Below are 13,318 nucleotides of genomic sequence, written 5' to 3' on the forward strand. Positions count from 1 at the left end.
CTAATTTTGCTATTGATATGCCCACACTAACCAAACTTTGATGTGGCCCCAACAAATCCTTAATTTTTTAAATTTTGCGTTTTCGCCCTACCTCCAAAGTCATCTCTCACAACACCATCATCGCATAGTAAACCCCCATAGCATCAATCGTGGCCTCCCCTCCACTAAATTGGGCGTACAAAAGGATCCAAACCCTTCTCCTCTTTAGTGTTCATAATTCAACCACAAACAAAAATTTCTTCAAACTACTTTGGCTCTACGCCATTTCTACCGTATGAGAGCGTGTATGGAAGAAGGATTTATCATGACTTTATCAAACATATGAATATGAGATCTATCTTTTCAAATTGTAAAGATGAAATTATAACATTCTCTCCAAACTATATGAACCAATTTTTTTTATTATTATTATTTTAATTCTTTATTTCATAGGGGTCTTGGGGGACGACTACTAACAGCAGCAAACTTGCTTCCAAATTCTAGTAACTCTCTACTAGTATCATCTCTATGAACAATAACCTCTATGAAGCATAAATAATCTTTTCTTTCTTCCAATACTATTTCAATTGCATTCATCAACTCTTCCTCGGTATGAACCTACATGACCACCAAAACTTTATGTCAGAAAAATGTGCTAATATGTACAAACAACGTCACTTTTCCTTTCTTAACTATTAATTTATGTCTGTGGGAATTTGACATCCAAAAATGAATTACATATATAGGAGAGTGATATTTAGGTATAATAAAAAGTGTAGGGATGAGATTTTACCTTGGTGGTCCAACAATAGCCATCATGATTGTGCATAGCTTTAACAATAGCAGTGTAATCCCAATTCTTGATAACATTGTAAGGGCCATCATGAATTTCTACTTCAATTGTGTATCCACCGTTATTTATCAAAAATATTATATTGTTTTGCTTCAATGTTATCATTGTAGACACATCTTGTGGAGTCATCTGTCACAATATAAACCATTCCATTTATTTCAATATTAATAATAATAATTTTATATTTAACTTAGTTTGAATTATTTTTTTTTTAAAATATTCAAATGATTGCAAATTTTTAAGTTAGCACAAAAATATGTTTTTATATATCCCTGTCTTATCTTTTTCTTTTTTCTTTTTTTCTAACAAACTAGTTAGAATAAAACATAGGCATAAAAATGGACCTGAAAGCTGCCATCACCAATACAAAGAACCACTCGCTCTTCCGGTGCAGCTTGTGCATATCCAAGAGTAGCACCCAAAGACCATCCTATAGATGCATAAAGCAGTTGTACCTCATACCTACATTTTATCCAAAACCATTTCAAATTATATACTCAAAACATATGGACCAAAATACCATGACAATTGTAATCGGAAAAGATGTGTTTACCCGCATGATTTTGGTAGTTTTAGTCTTTGACAATGGAACCAAGAATCACCCGCCTCCGATATCACAACCATATTACTCGATAGCATTTTCTGGATATGTTTGAACAGAATATTGACCCGTAACGCTTCACCCGGACCCGATTCTAGTGGACCCGACTCCGCTATATAAATCCGGCGATAATTCTCGTAAGCCGTTGAATTGGGCTTCAACCGTTTTGCTAAAGCCCAAAGAAAATCCTTCATTAATATTGGCCCGAAACTCGGCCCATTTGGAAACACAACGCGATCGGCTTCTACCATAATCGCTTTGTTCTTTTTGTAGGTAAGTGTGAAGGCAACGGTTTCTAGCTCGTCTAAAGTGGCTCCCACGAAGATTGAGGCGTCCGCTATTTCTACCGTCTCGCCGCAAAAAGCAGAGCTGACTGTTCCCCAGTAAATTCCGATGAAATGTGGGTGGTTCTCTGGGAACATGCCTTTTGCGGACGGCGTGACGGCGACGGGGTAGCCACAAGCGTTGGCTAGTTCGATGAATGGTTCTTGTGATTTGGTTGGTCGGAGTTTCTTGCCTCCGATCATGACGGGTTTTATGGCTGTGTTTAGTAGTTGAGCTGCTTTTTCTACTGCTGCCTCTAAAGCCATTTGGTTACTTTGCCTGTGAATAATCATCCAGAAAATAAGGAATAAAATACTGATTTTTTATAATTTTTAATTTATCGGAAACTTTTGAAATGTTTTTAAAGTTTTGGAAGTGAATAAAAACTAGAGGTGGTAGGGTTAACCGATGAAAAGGTATTAATTAATGTTAGGCAAGATTTGAGATGGGAAATTAGAATTACTTGGGAGAGAGTGAGAGTGGGATGAGTGGTTGGGCAGAGAAAGAAGGATGAGGAATGGCCACCAAATTGCAACAAATGCTGATATAAATTGGTTTGCCTTCTTCTAGGCATTTTGAAATTGCTGTGTCTATTTTCCACTGTGCATCTTCCAAGTTGTCAATAATGGCCTACACAAAAACACAATAATCAGTGATGATTATAAATTACTTTAATCAAACTTAAACTTAATTTAACACTCTTTTACTTTTATGTAGCTTCCAAATAATAATTGGATTTTTATACACTATTACAAGACCTACTTGGCTTTTTTATGTAATGTGGTTATCACGGTTAATTAAAATAATTTCGCACTAAGTTATTTTATAAAACTAAAGTTACCTTTCAACTCAAAAAATTAATTTCATATTTCAATATTGAAAAAAATATTTAGATCTATGAGCTACTTGACAACACGTGACTTTTCGAGAGTAACAAAGTTCTTAAAAGGATATGTGGATGACTTTTTTTAAAATCAAACAATATATGAAAATCTTTTTCTAACAGAAAAGGAATTATTGTAAATAGAAAAAGGGTTAAAAACATGAAAAAAATATATATATATACCAAAACTATCTTATCAATATATATCACTGCTGTAGATATTTTTTCTATAATTTTATATCATAAGAAATATGATATTTGATTGGCTATACGAGTACTTTGTACTTTCTATATTTGCTTTTCTCTTTTATGTAATAATGACGTTTCTGTACAACCAAAAAAATTTTCTTTTATCTATTCCATCCATTCACGTGATTTGAATCAAAATAAAGCAAACATTTGAATTTTCAAGTAAAGAAAAAATCTTTTGAGTGACACTGTTTGTTTTTTTTTCTTGCAATCATATACTGTCACATGCGACTCGGGTGTTTGGACCTAGCTTGAAGATATCAATTTAGATAAGGCAACAGGCTTGATAGAAAAAGTATCCCGCACACCATGACCACTACCTAAAATAAAGTTCAACAGTATGTATAGAGTTCCAATATCAATAAACTTAAGTGGTGTTTGATTAATTTAGCTCGAAGTCGAATAGTAGGTTGTCATAGTCCATCCTACAAGGAGTAGTTGAGTTATTATATACCTCAAACTAAAATATGGAAATCCATCGTTTAAAATAATTGGACGGAAACTTAGTAAACTAAAAAAATCACTTTTTTAACTCCTAAAAAATCATATTTCAATTTTTGAAAAAGCATTTAGATTATGGAGCTACCTGATAACAAGTGACATTTTGAAAGCATCGAAGTTCTTGACCGAAATCCGGCAATCCAATGGTATGATGGAGAATCTTCTTGCTCCCATAATCATTAGAGTTTGGTCCACCCACAATGCAAATCACAGGAAGATCTTCAGAGTAGGCACCGGCAATAGCATTGATGAGACTAAGACTACCAACCGTGAAGGTTACAGCACACGCTCCAACACCACGGCGCCTAGCATACCCATCCGCCGCATAGCCAGCATTAAGCTCATTACAACACCCCACAAGGTTCAACCCTTTTTCTGCCACAAAGTAATCAAACATCACCAAATTAGAGTCTCCCGGAACGGAAAAGATATCGGAGATACCGATTTGGACTAGGCGACGGGCTAGGTAGTGGCCAAGCGTGGACGGGGTAGTTGTGGGCGTTGGGATTGTGACCGCGCCATTATTATGATTATTGCTGCGAGATTGGCTACGAAGCTTGTCAGCAGCTGCTATACCATTGGCTAGTGGCTTAACCGTAGGGCTGTGGGATGCTGCTATTGTTGTTGTGACCTTCGGGTTGGTTTCAGTACGGAAACCATTTTCGACCTTTTGGTTGGTTTCAGTATGGAAGCCATTTTCGAGCTTCATAGCCATAGCTTTCGATGAATGAATGATAATCTTGTGTGTAGGGTAAGAAGGATAGTGTAATGGTGAATAAGAAAGTGTGTACTGCCCAACTTATTTATATCAACGACAATCCAAGTTTGTGGAGAAAACCGGATAGATTCGCTATTTTATACCGTCACTGAAGGTTAAAAAAAACATGCAAATGGTTAAAAAGATGGCAATCCATTGAACACTAAATATATGCCATCAACTTAATTCATATTAGATATTTGATTTATCTTAGCATATGTTAAAATTATTATAATTATTTTTCATATTTTTATATTTTTTTTTAGTAAATATCAATTTATACCTCTTAATTTTAGGGATTTTATAAACTTGCACGAGTATAATAATTTGAACTTTTAACTTTCATTAGTCTTAGATTTAAAATTTGTATTATAATTATATTTGAAAATTGTCGATTCATCAATTTCTATAGGTAGATGTCAATATAACAAAATTGATTATTATAATTTGAATGAACAGTGTTCAAAATAAATCTTAATCAACAGTCTAAATTGATGCGTTTATGTTAAGTTAAAAATTTTATTTGTGTAAGACTTGTAACGGATGATAATAATAATTTTCCTTCACAGGCCGTCGGCTTTCTTTCTTATAATTGTTTGACTCCCCCGTCAAATTGTTCATTCCATCAAAAGGAAGGATCCAAGTGGGCGAGAAGAGGGGAAATGAAGCATCACAACCATAGGATCAACCCAGACAAATTGAGGTGGAAGGAAAGCCTAGGAATTCATTCTCAAACATCAGAGAGAAAGTTGGCCTCAATGAACGAGGCTTCGTGAGGCGCAAAACGAAGCAACTGTTAATGTGAAGGAGCCCTTAGATACTAAATGATTCGTCTTTCAATCGGCGCATAGGCGAAAGGCTCCCCACTCTCCTTCTTAGTCGAATTGCTTCGCACCTTTCAGTCTCGCCTCCTCCATAATAAAATTCAAAACTTACGTGATATATATACATATAAAACACATTGAAAAGTTGAAATGAATAGGCTAATTAGAATACTTTAGTATTAAAATAGGTTCAAATCTGAGAAGTTTAAGTGGGTGGTTTTAAATTTATTTGTACTGATAATAAATAATCTATCCACTTGTATCGTAAAGAATGACACTAAACATTGGGAAAATCATTTGAAGAGATTCCAAAGTGAACTATTTACAAAAATAAAAATAAAAAGTGTAGGACAAATAAAGATTCTCCCAAATGAAAAGGTGCGAACATTATTCTCCAATCAAAAAGTATAGAATATAAATACTATATACTTAGTTTCACGGACTTTATTAAATAGTATTCTCGTAGGATTGTATTTTAAAATATTTTGAAACAATTTTATTATAAAGGGTATTTAATTTCACCCTAACCTATGCAATAAATAATTAAAAGTTAAAATTATATTTGGAGGACAATATATACAGATTACATTAGGGTTGTCATTATGTTATGTTTTGACCTGGTAAAAATTATGTTGATTAAATTATAAACTTAAAAAAGAAAAGAGATGTATGGAGGAGAGTGGAGATGGAAGAAAACAACAATTAATTCAAAAAAAAAAAAACAAAAATTAATAATAGAAAGAAAAAGAAAATCCGACAAAATTTTGGCAACCCATGCCCCCATCAATATCACATCTTTCGAAGTTAAGTAATTAATTCACTCCATACTATCCAACTCATTCTTTTAGGGGAATAGAGAGAAATGGTAAATTTGGGGAGACCTCCTCCATTTTTTTTGCAAATTTTGTAGCTTAATTTTAATTTCTTTTTTTATAATCTTTCAATATTTTTATTTACTAATAAAAAAAATATTTACATTTGATTAACTTACTTAATTTTTAAAAAAATATAAAAAGCAAGTATGTATATATATATATATATATATATATATATATATATATATATATATATATATATATATATATATATATATATATATATATATATATATATATATATTGTTTTCCAAAATATAAATACATTTAGGGGCTGTTTGGGAAAAGGGTTAGTATTGTGGGCTTGGGTTAGCCCAACCCTAACCCCCGTTTGGCCCATGGTTTATGGAAACTCTAGTTTAGGGTTTCCTAAACACAGTTTCCTTCTTCCCCAACCCGACGTAGGTTTCGTCTTCAACGCGTGTTTCGTCTTCCCCTCAATCGTCGTCTTCAACCCGTGTTTCGTCTTCCCTCATGAAATCCAATCAAATATAAATTAAAATAATTATTAAATAATTAGGTACACGATTTGGCTACCCCAAATTTTGTTTTTCAAATTTGGTATACGATCGTTTAGGTTTGGCTACACGATCGTTCACATTTCACTACACGATCATTTAGATTTGGGGTTCCAAATCTAAACAATTTTTTTTTTTCAAAATTTGGTATAGGATCGTTGAGATTTGGGGTTCCAAATCTAAACGATTTTTTTCTCAAAATCTAAACGATCGTATACGTAAATCTAAAAGATCGTGTAGCCAAATCTAAATAATCGTGTAGCCAAATTTATGTTTGAAAATGTCCGCAAAGGATTTAGGATCCATTTGAAATTACAAGTTACATTTTTAATAAAACAAATTATCCATATATCACTATTCAAACATTTTCAAAATAATTTATTTATTAGCTTTTAAAAGGTAATTAACTATTCACATCTCATCTAATTAATTATTTTAAATCATAAGAGCAATATACTTGAGTTTAGTTTAGTTTAGGCTACATCCAAGTCCATACTCACCATTTTTTCTACACATGCAAATAGCTCTAGATTTTAATTTATTGGATATAGTTATATGCAAATTAAATGGAAAACATTAAGATAAAATAACATGTTGTTTAGTTTAGGCATAAAATCCAATACATATATAAGACTTTGTTTCTCCCATATATACTTATCCAAAGGAGCTTTTATTTCTCTCTAGCATTGACCATGTATTAATGCACCACTGCATAAGAAGGGTTCTGCTTATTGGTAGATTCTTAGTTAGTCGAGTCAGATAATAACTCATTCGAGGTATTTATTCTCGAGTCCTCTGTAGGTGGCAAACTTGATTAGATCCTTTCCTTTCCTCCTCCCTTTTATTCATATTTGTAAGGTTCATAGGTTTACCATTATACAACTTTCTTCCCAGCCCACAAGCAGACACTAAATTTGACGCCAAAAGTTGAGCAAAAAAAAACGCATACATGATAGTACAAGGAATGAATTTTTTTTTAACAGAAAAAGAACGTGTGATTTACAAAAGAGAAAACCTACGCCTCAATTTAGTGCTTGTCACACACTCTATAAATATTATGAAAAGTTCAAACCGATAAAAAAATATATAGATTGATTATGGTTACGATTTGACATCGTATTAAAAAGTTAAAAAGTTTGTCATAAATAGAAAAAACAATATAGAATGGCTACAAATATAATGAAATATAGATACAAAACCAATTCTAAATAGATAAATGGAAAATGGGATTGAATGATGTATATTGAATAAACAAAACATGTGTAATCTAAGAAAACACGTATCATATTGGTTCTCTTCCATTACTTTATAGACAAGAATCTTCTAACCAAATTTTGAAAAAAAAAATTGTTTAGATTTGGAACCCGAAATCTAAACGACCGTGTAGCCAAATGTGAACGGTCGTGTAGCCAAATCTAAACAACTGTATACCAAATTTTGAAAAAACAAATTTTAGATTTGGAACCCAAAATCTAAACGATCGTGTAGCCAAATGTGAACGATCGTGTACCTAAATGTGAACGATCGTGTAACCAAATCTAAACGATTGTATACCAAATTTTCAAAAAAACAAATTTTAGATTTGGAACCCGAAATCTAGACGATCGTGTAGCCAAATGTGAACAATCATGTAGTCAAATCTAAACGATCGTATATCAAATTTTGAAAAAAAAAATGGTTTAGATTTGGCGACCGTATACCAAATTTTTTTAAAAAAAAATTAGATTTGGAACCCAAAATCTAAACGTAGCCAAATGTGAACGATCGTGTACCTAAATGTGAACGATCGTGTACCTAAATGTGAACGATCGTGTAACCAAATCTAAATGATTGTATACCAAATTTTCAAAAAAACAAATTTTAGATTTGGAACCCGAAATCTAGACGATCGTGTAGCCAAATGTGAACAATCATGTAGCCAAATCTAAACGATCGTATACCAAATTTTGAAAAAAAAATGGTTTAGATTTGGGGTAGCAAAATCTAAACGATCATGTAGACAAATCTAAACCATCGTGTACCAAGTAATTAAACGATCGTGTACCAAATCGCGTTACTAAATATATTACGTGCATTGTTGACGAGGCATTTTTGGTATTTTACACGGTGTCGTTTTGTCGATTGGAAAGGATTTCGTGTAGCCGAATTTCTATCTACACGGTGTCCCTTCAATTATTTTTCTTATCTTTTCATGTCTACTTGGCTGCAGAATAGCTTCCAATATCTACTTTGGTTTACTTGTTGGATAGGTTTTGTTTGTGTCAATTTAGTTTGTATATCTTTTCAAGAATAGCTTGCAGAATAGCTTGATAAATCTACTTTTGACTCTTGTTTGACTTATCTTGTAGCCTACTTTTGCAGAGATTCCCCTACCTTTTCTTGGTTTGGTCATTTATTTGCATATTTAATCCCCATATTCTCTCTATATAAACCTCCTTTTTTGCTTATGATTTACCACTTCCATTTCTCATTACTTGGCTCTTTCCTTCGTATTCTTCTTCTTCTTTCTTAGGTAAATGGCTCTTTCCTTCATATTCTTCTTCTTTTGTATGTCCACTATGTTTGTATGCCTTGTTCTCTCACGGTTAAGGAAAATTATTTTAGAACATAGTTAATTTAATTTTAATTTTTTAAAATACTATATGTATAGTTAACTATAAATAATCAAATCGAAGAGATTTTTTTTTTCAACTAAGGAGAAAAAAATGGATTTATTTTCGAAATTAAACACTTCAAACTTAAATTAGCCCACCTTTTCTTTTTTTGTTTGTCTTTCCTTTTGTTTTCTCTCATTTTTCCTCTCTATTAAATTAGTAAATACCATGTTTTTCATGCTTCTATGGATCAAACAAAACCAAAATATAATGCATAAAGGGACAATTTTATATATATATTGCTCTCACTTTCAACAACTGTGGGAAGAAAATTCAAAAGTGATTTCTCAATCCTAGAAAGGTTACATTCAGTTCCACAGTGAGCTTAAAGGAAAGTCTTTTATCTAATTTTTCTTTCTTTTGTACCTCAAAAATAATATAATATTAGTTATCCACCACACTAAACTTTGAAATTACACAAAAACATAAGATTTGGTAACTTAGTTTTGAGATGTAAAAAAAAATTATTTAATTCTTTAGCCTATGTTTGTATACTAACTTGTTCATTTTTTTTTTCAGAACATCCCCGGTTATCCCACACTTATAAGAGGTATTATGGCTTAGGCATATATACATTAAACTTCCATGTTCTATTTCTTCATTTCATTACATTATAAATTATGTATGTACGTATTTTTACAGACTATTTGTTTTGTAATAATTTATTTTGATGGACATTTCATTTATACACATTCAATAATATTATTTTTCTTTCCATTGTATGTTTTCAATATCTTTTTAAATTAAACTTTCACTACCAACAAACGCCCTTTGAACAAATTTTCATACCAATGTTTATAACTAAGAGAAATAAAGCAAATAACTTAACAAATTAACATACCAATGTTATAAGTTGACAATTTTTTTATGAAAAATGTTTTCAAAATTTTAACGATCCTTGTAAGTAAGAAAAATAAAGCAATTAACTTACCCACATACTACTTACAAACCAAAGACGTTCTTCTCTTACATACCAAAAAAAAAGTTTGAAAATAATATTTTTATCATAACGTTCTTCTCTCACATATGATTTTTCTAATACCTATAACAAGTTGTACTTACAATTTTCATACGGCCTTAGAATCAACCCATATTTTAAAATAACGTTCAAAACAAGTTATTTGTTTTATGTTACACAAACGAAGTAAGATTGAAACATTTGTACATATGTTATTTGTTTTTTGTACGTAAGTTTTAAGTAAAGTTACAATTTTTTGTACATAAGATGGAAACATTTCATACATGTCATGTATCGCATATTAAATAGGGGGTTTAACAAATTATTAAGTTTAGGGTATTAGCAAGTGCGTAATAAGCTTTAATTAGGGATTTTTCACAATGTATATGAATATTGTACTAATTCACTTAGTACATATTTTTTAGGAAACTTTATGTAGTTTGTAATAGACCAACAAACTATCTTTGGCGTCCTAACTGCGTTCATGCTGGCCCAACGTCAGATTTTACTAACGTTGGAGCTACTAATGAACGACAATAGGCGTATCACACATACATCGTCCGATACACGCCATAGAATAAGGCAGCTTGCGACTTTCGCATGATACACGAGTCGGATCTTGTGTGTCGCCAAAGCACGCGAATGGATAGGTGAACATTTGCAATTCTATGTCATTTACTTCAGACTGTATCTGGTCTTTCGTCTACCGAGATTGTCGACGACGTTGAGGAAATGGTAGCAATGTTCTTGCACGTCCTTGCCCATGACGTGAAGAACCGCGTCATTCAAAGAGAATTTGTACGGTCCGGTGAGACAGTATCGCGACATTTTAACCTTGTACTATTGGTTTTCGTTCGACTATACGAAGAGTTGATAAAGAGACCTATTCCGGTGACAAACAACTGCAATGATCAACGTTGGAAGTGTTTCGAGGTGGGCATGGTACAAGTTTAATGTATTTGAGCTTAATGTACGTGGCACTTATATCGGCGTTTTTATTACAACCTGCAGAATTGCCTTTGCGGGTTAGACGGGACGTACATAAAGGTGAACGTCCTCGCAATAGATCGACCTACATTCAGAACGCGTAAGGGAGAAATTGCCACAAACGTACTGGGCGTGTGCGACACGAAAGGGAATTTCGTTTATGTCCTCGTCAGTTGGGAAGAATCCGCGGCAGACTCATGGATTCTATGTGATGCCCTTTCACGAGAAAATGTACTACAAGCGCCAAAGGATATATCTTATTTATAATAAAACGTCGCTTTCTACTTACCTATTCAAAGCGCTTAAACGAATGTTTTAGTAAGAGGATATTATAATCTGTGTGATGCAGGTTATCCAAACGCAGAGGGGTTTCTCGTCCCGTACAGAGGCCAACGGTACCATTTGCAAGAGTGGCATGGTGCTGGAAATGTGCCAACAAATGCAAAGGAGTACTTCAACATGAAGCACTCCTTAGCAAGGAATGTCATTGAGCGCTCCTTCGGTGTTCTTAAAAGTCGTTGGGCCATTCTTCGTGGGAAGTCATACTATCCCCTACAAGTCCAGTGTCGCACCATACTAGCATGTTGCTTGCTATACAATTTGATCAACAAAGAAATGACATATTGCGATGATGTTGACGACATGAACAAGGGGGACTCCACGTACGCAACAACTACCACTTCAGAAGACATTCACTACATTGAGACGACAAACGAGTGGTCTCAATTGCGCAACGAACTAGTCGAATCGATGATCACTGATTGACAGTTGCGTAACGCTTAGATAAGACACTTTTACATTACAAGTCATCGATTGTATGCGAATTTCTATCACCTGTAAAATGTATTGTTGCATATGAAATGTACGTGTGTCTTTTGTTTGTGACTGTTAAATGTGAAATTGTGAAATTACTAACGTACTCCATGTATTTCTTGTAATTCATCATTCTCAGTATGTCAACCTCAAACCGTGCCCCGAGACATGTCTGGACGAAGGAGGAGGAGGGCACTCTTGTGGAGTGTTTAATGGAGTTAGTGTCAATGGGGGATGAAAATCGGATAATGGTACGTTTCGGCCAGGTTACCTAGCCTAGTTGGTACCCATAATGGCTGAGAAACTACTTGACTGTAGAATAAAGACACTGAATGGGACATTCATATGAAGATATGTAATCCATATACAGAAATTTGTAATTCATGTGCTTGGTTTGGTGTATACTTTTTCAATCCAAAAAGTTTAGCATATGTATGTATTTGTTACAAAACCAACAATAAGAACGATTTTCTAAACAATGTCAACTACTCGTAATCAAAATTGTCTAACTAACCAAACTTTATAATAACCAGTAGAATTACGATTTCCCAAATGTATGAAGAATGTTATAAACAGTAGATTTGGGACACACACAAAAAGCTTGGTCATCAAAATATAGTATCATTCACAATTTTATGACATCAATTTGTCTATGAAACTAATTTGTGCAAGCATATATATTGTTACAAATTTAAATACAATAACATCAAAATGAATAGTTCCAACTACTAAGGCTTCAAAAACTAGAAGCTTCAAAATAATCAAAATCGTTAAAATCTTTTCTAAACAATTCAAGTTAAACTAAACAAATTCATCACACAAAGACTATTTTGGGATCATTGGTTTCTTTTCTCACTTCATCTTGTCTTTTCTTTTCTTTTTCTTTTTTTTTTTTTCTGCAAAACGTTTTGCTACCAATGATTCAACCATTGTCTCCCAATTTCTGTTGTCCAAATATTATTAGTATTTTCGTTTTCAAATTCAATACATAGAAATTAAAAACTTATACCTTTGTTTGCTTTTTTTTTTTTTTTTTTTTTTTTTGGTCCAACGCTAATTCGAGCGGCTCTCAATTTTTCACTAACCCTTTTTTCTTTCTTTAGTTAACTTTTTTTCATATCTTTAATTCTTCTTTATATTTATTAGATTATATATAGTATTCTGTTGGTGACCCCCTAAAAAATAAATGAATCCTATTTTAGTTTTATAAACTGTTGCAATTAATTTTTTTTTTTGCATTTAACATCTATCTTATAACAGCCAACATATTTCCTGGAAATATATTTTTAATGTCAAATTTATTTTTAAAAAAATAGAGTCATTGCTTTAGAATGAAAAAACATAACCTTGCACTAATCTTGAATTAACTGTGAACGAGTATAGATGAACGTCGAACAAAATGATGGATGAATGCGATGAAACCAACCTTTGTTTTAGTAACTTGATCGGTGTTATAAGGAGTTTTTGGGAAAGCAACCACAAAAAATTGAGACAAAATAGGTATAGTATGTTTTTTAATTTACCAAAACACAACCAATAACA

At 32.7% G+C, this 13,318-nt stretch overlaps 1 protein-coding gene across 1 annotated transcript; it reads right to left on the minus strand.

Moving 5' to 3' along the window:
• Positions 1–339: 339 nt before the first annotated feature.
• LOC103502148 (pyruvate decarboxylase 1-like) lies at positions 340–4,204 on the minus strand. The gene is made up of 6 exons (XM_008465991.3): positions 3,476–4,204; positions 2,221–2,387; positions 1,386–2,036; positions 1,177–1,294; positions 773–961; positions 340–597 (listed from the first exon to the last, which is right to left on the minus strand). The coding sequence occupies exons 1-6, from the start codon at positions 4,103–4,105 to the stop codon at positions 427–429; spliced, it is 1,926 nt and encodes a 641-aa protein (XP_008464213.2). The 5' UTR covers positions 4,106–4,204; the 3' UTR covers positions 340–426.
• Positions 4,205–13,318: the final 9,114 nt, after the last annotated feature.

The sequence above is a fragment of the Cucumis melo genome, chromosome 8 (genome assembly GCF_025177605.1).
Source record: "Cucumis melo cultivar AY chromosome 8, USDA_Cmelo_AY_1.0, whole genome shotgun sequence".
Lineage (NCBI taxonomy): Eukaryota > Viridiplantae > Streptophyta > Magnoliopsida > Cucurbitales > Cucurbitaceae > Cucumis > Cucumis melo.

Excerpts from the sequence above, each read along its gene's own strand:
- LOC103502148 (XM_008465991.3), bottom strand. The coding sequence starts at position 4,105 with ATGGCTATGAAGCTCGAAAATGGCTTCCATACTGAAACCAACCAAAAG. Across the intron at positions 1,295-1,385 it reads AAACTACCAAAATCATGCGG|GTATGAGGTACAACTGCTTT; the intron begins GTAAACACATCT and ends GATAAAATGTAG. Across the intron at positions 962-1,176 it reads TTGGTGATGGCAGCTTTCAG|ATGACTCCACAAGATGTGTC; the intron begins GTCCATTTTTAT and ends ATATTGTGACAG.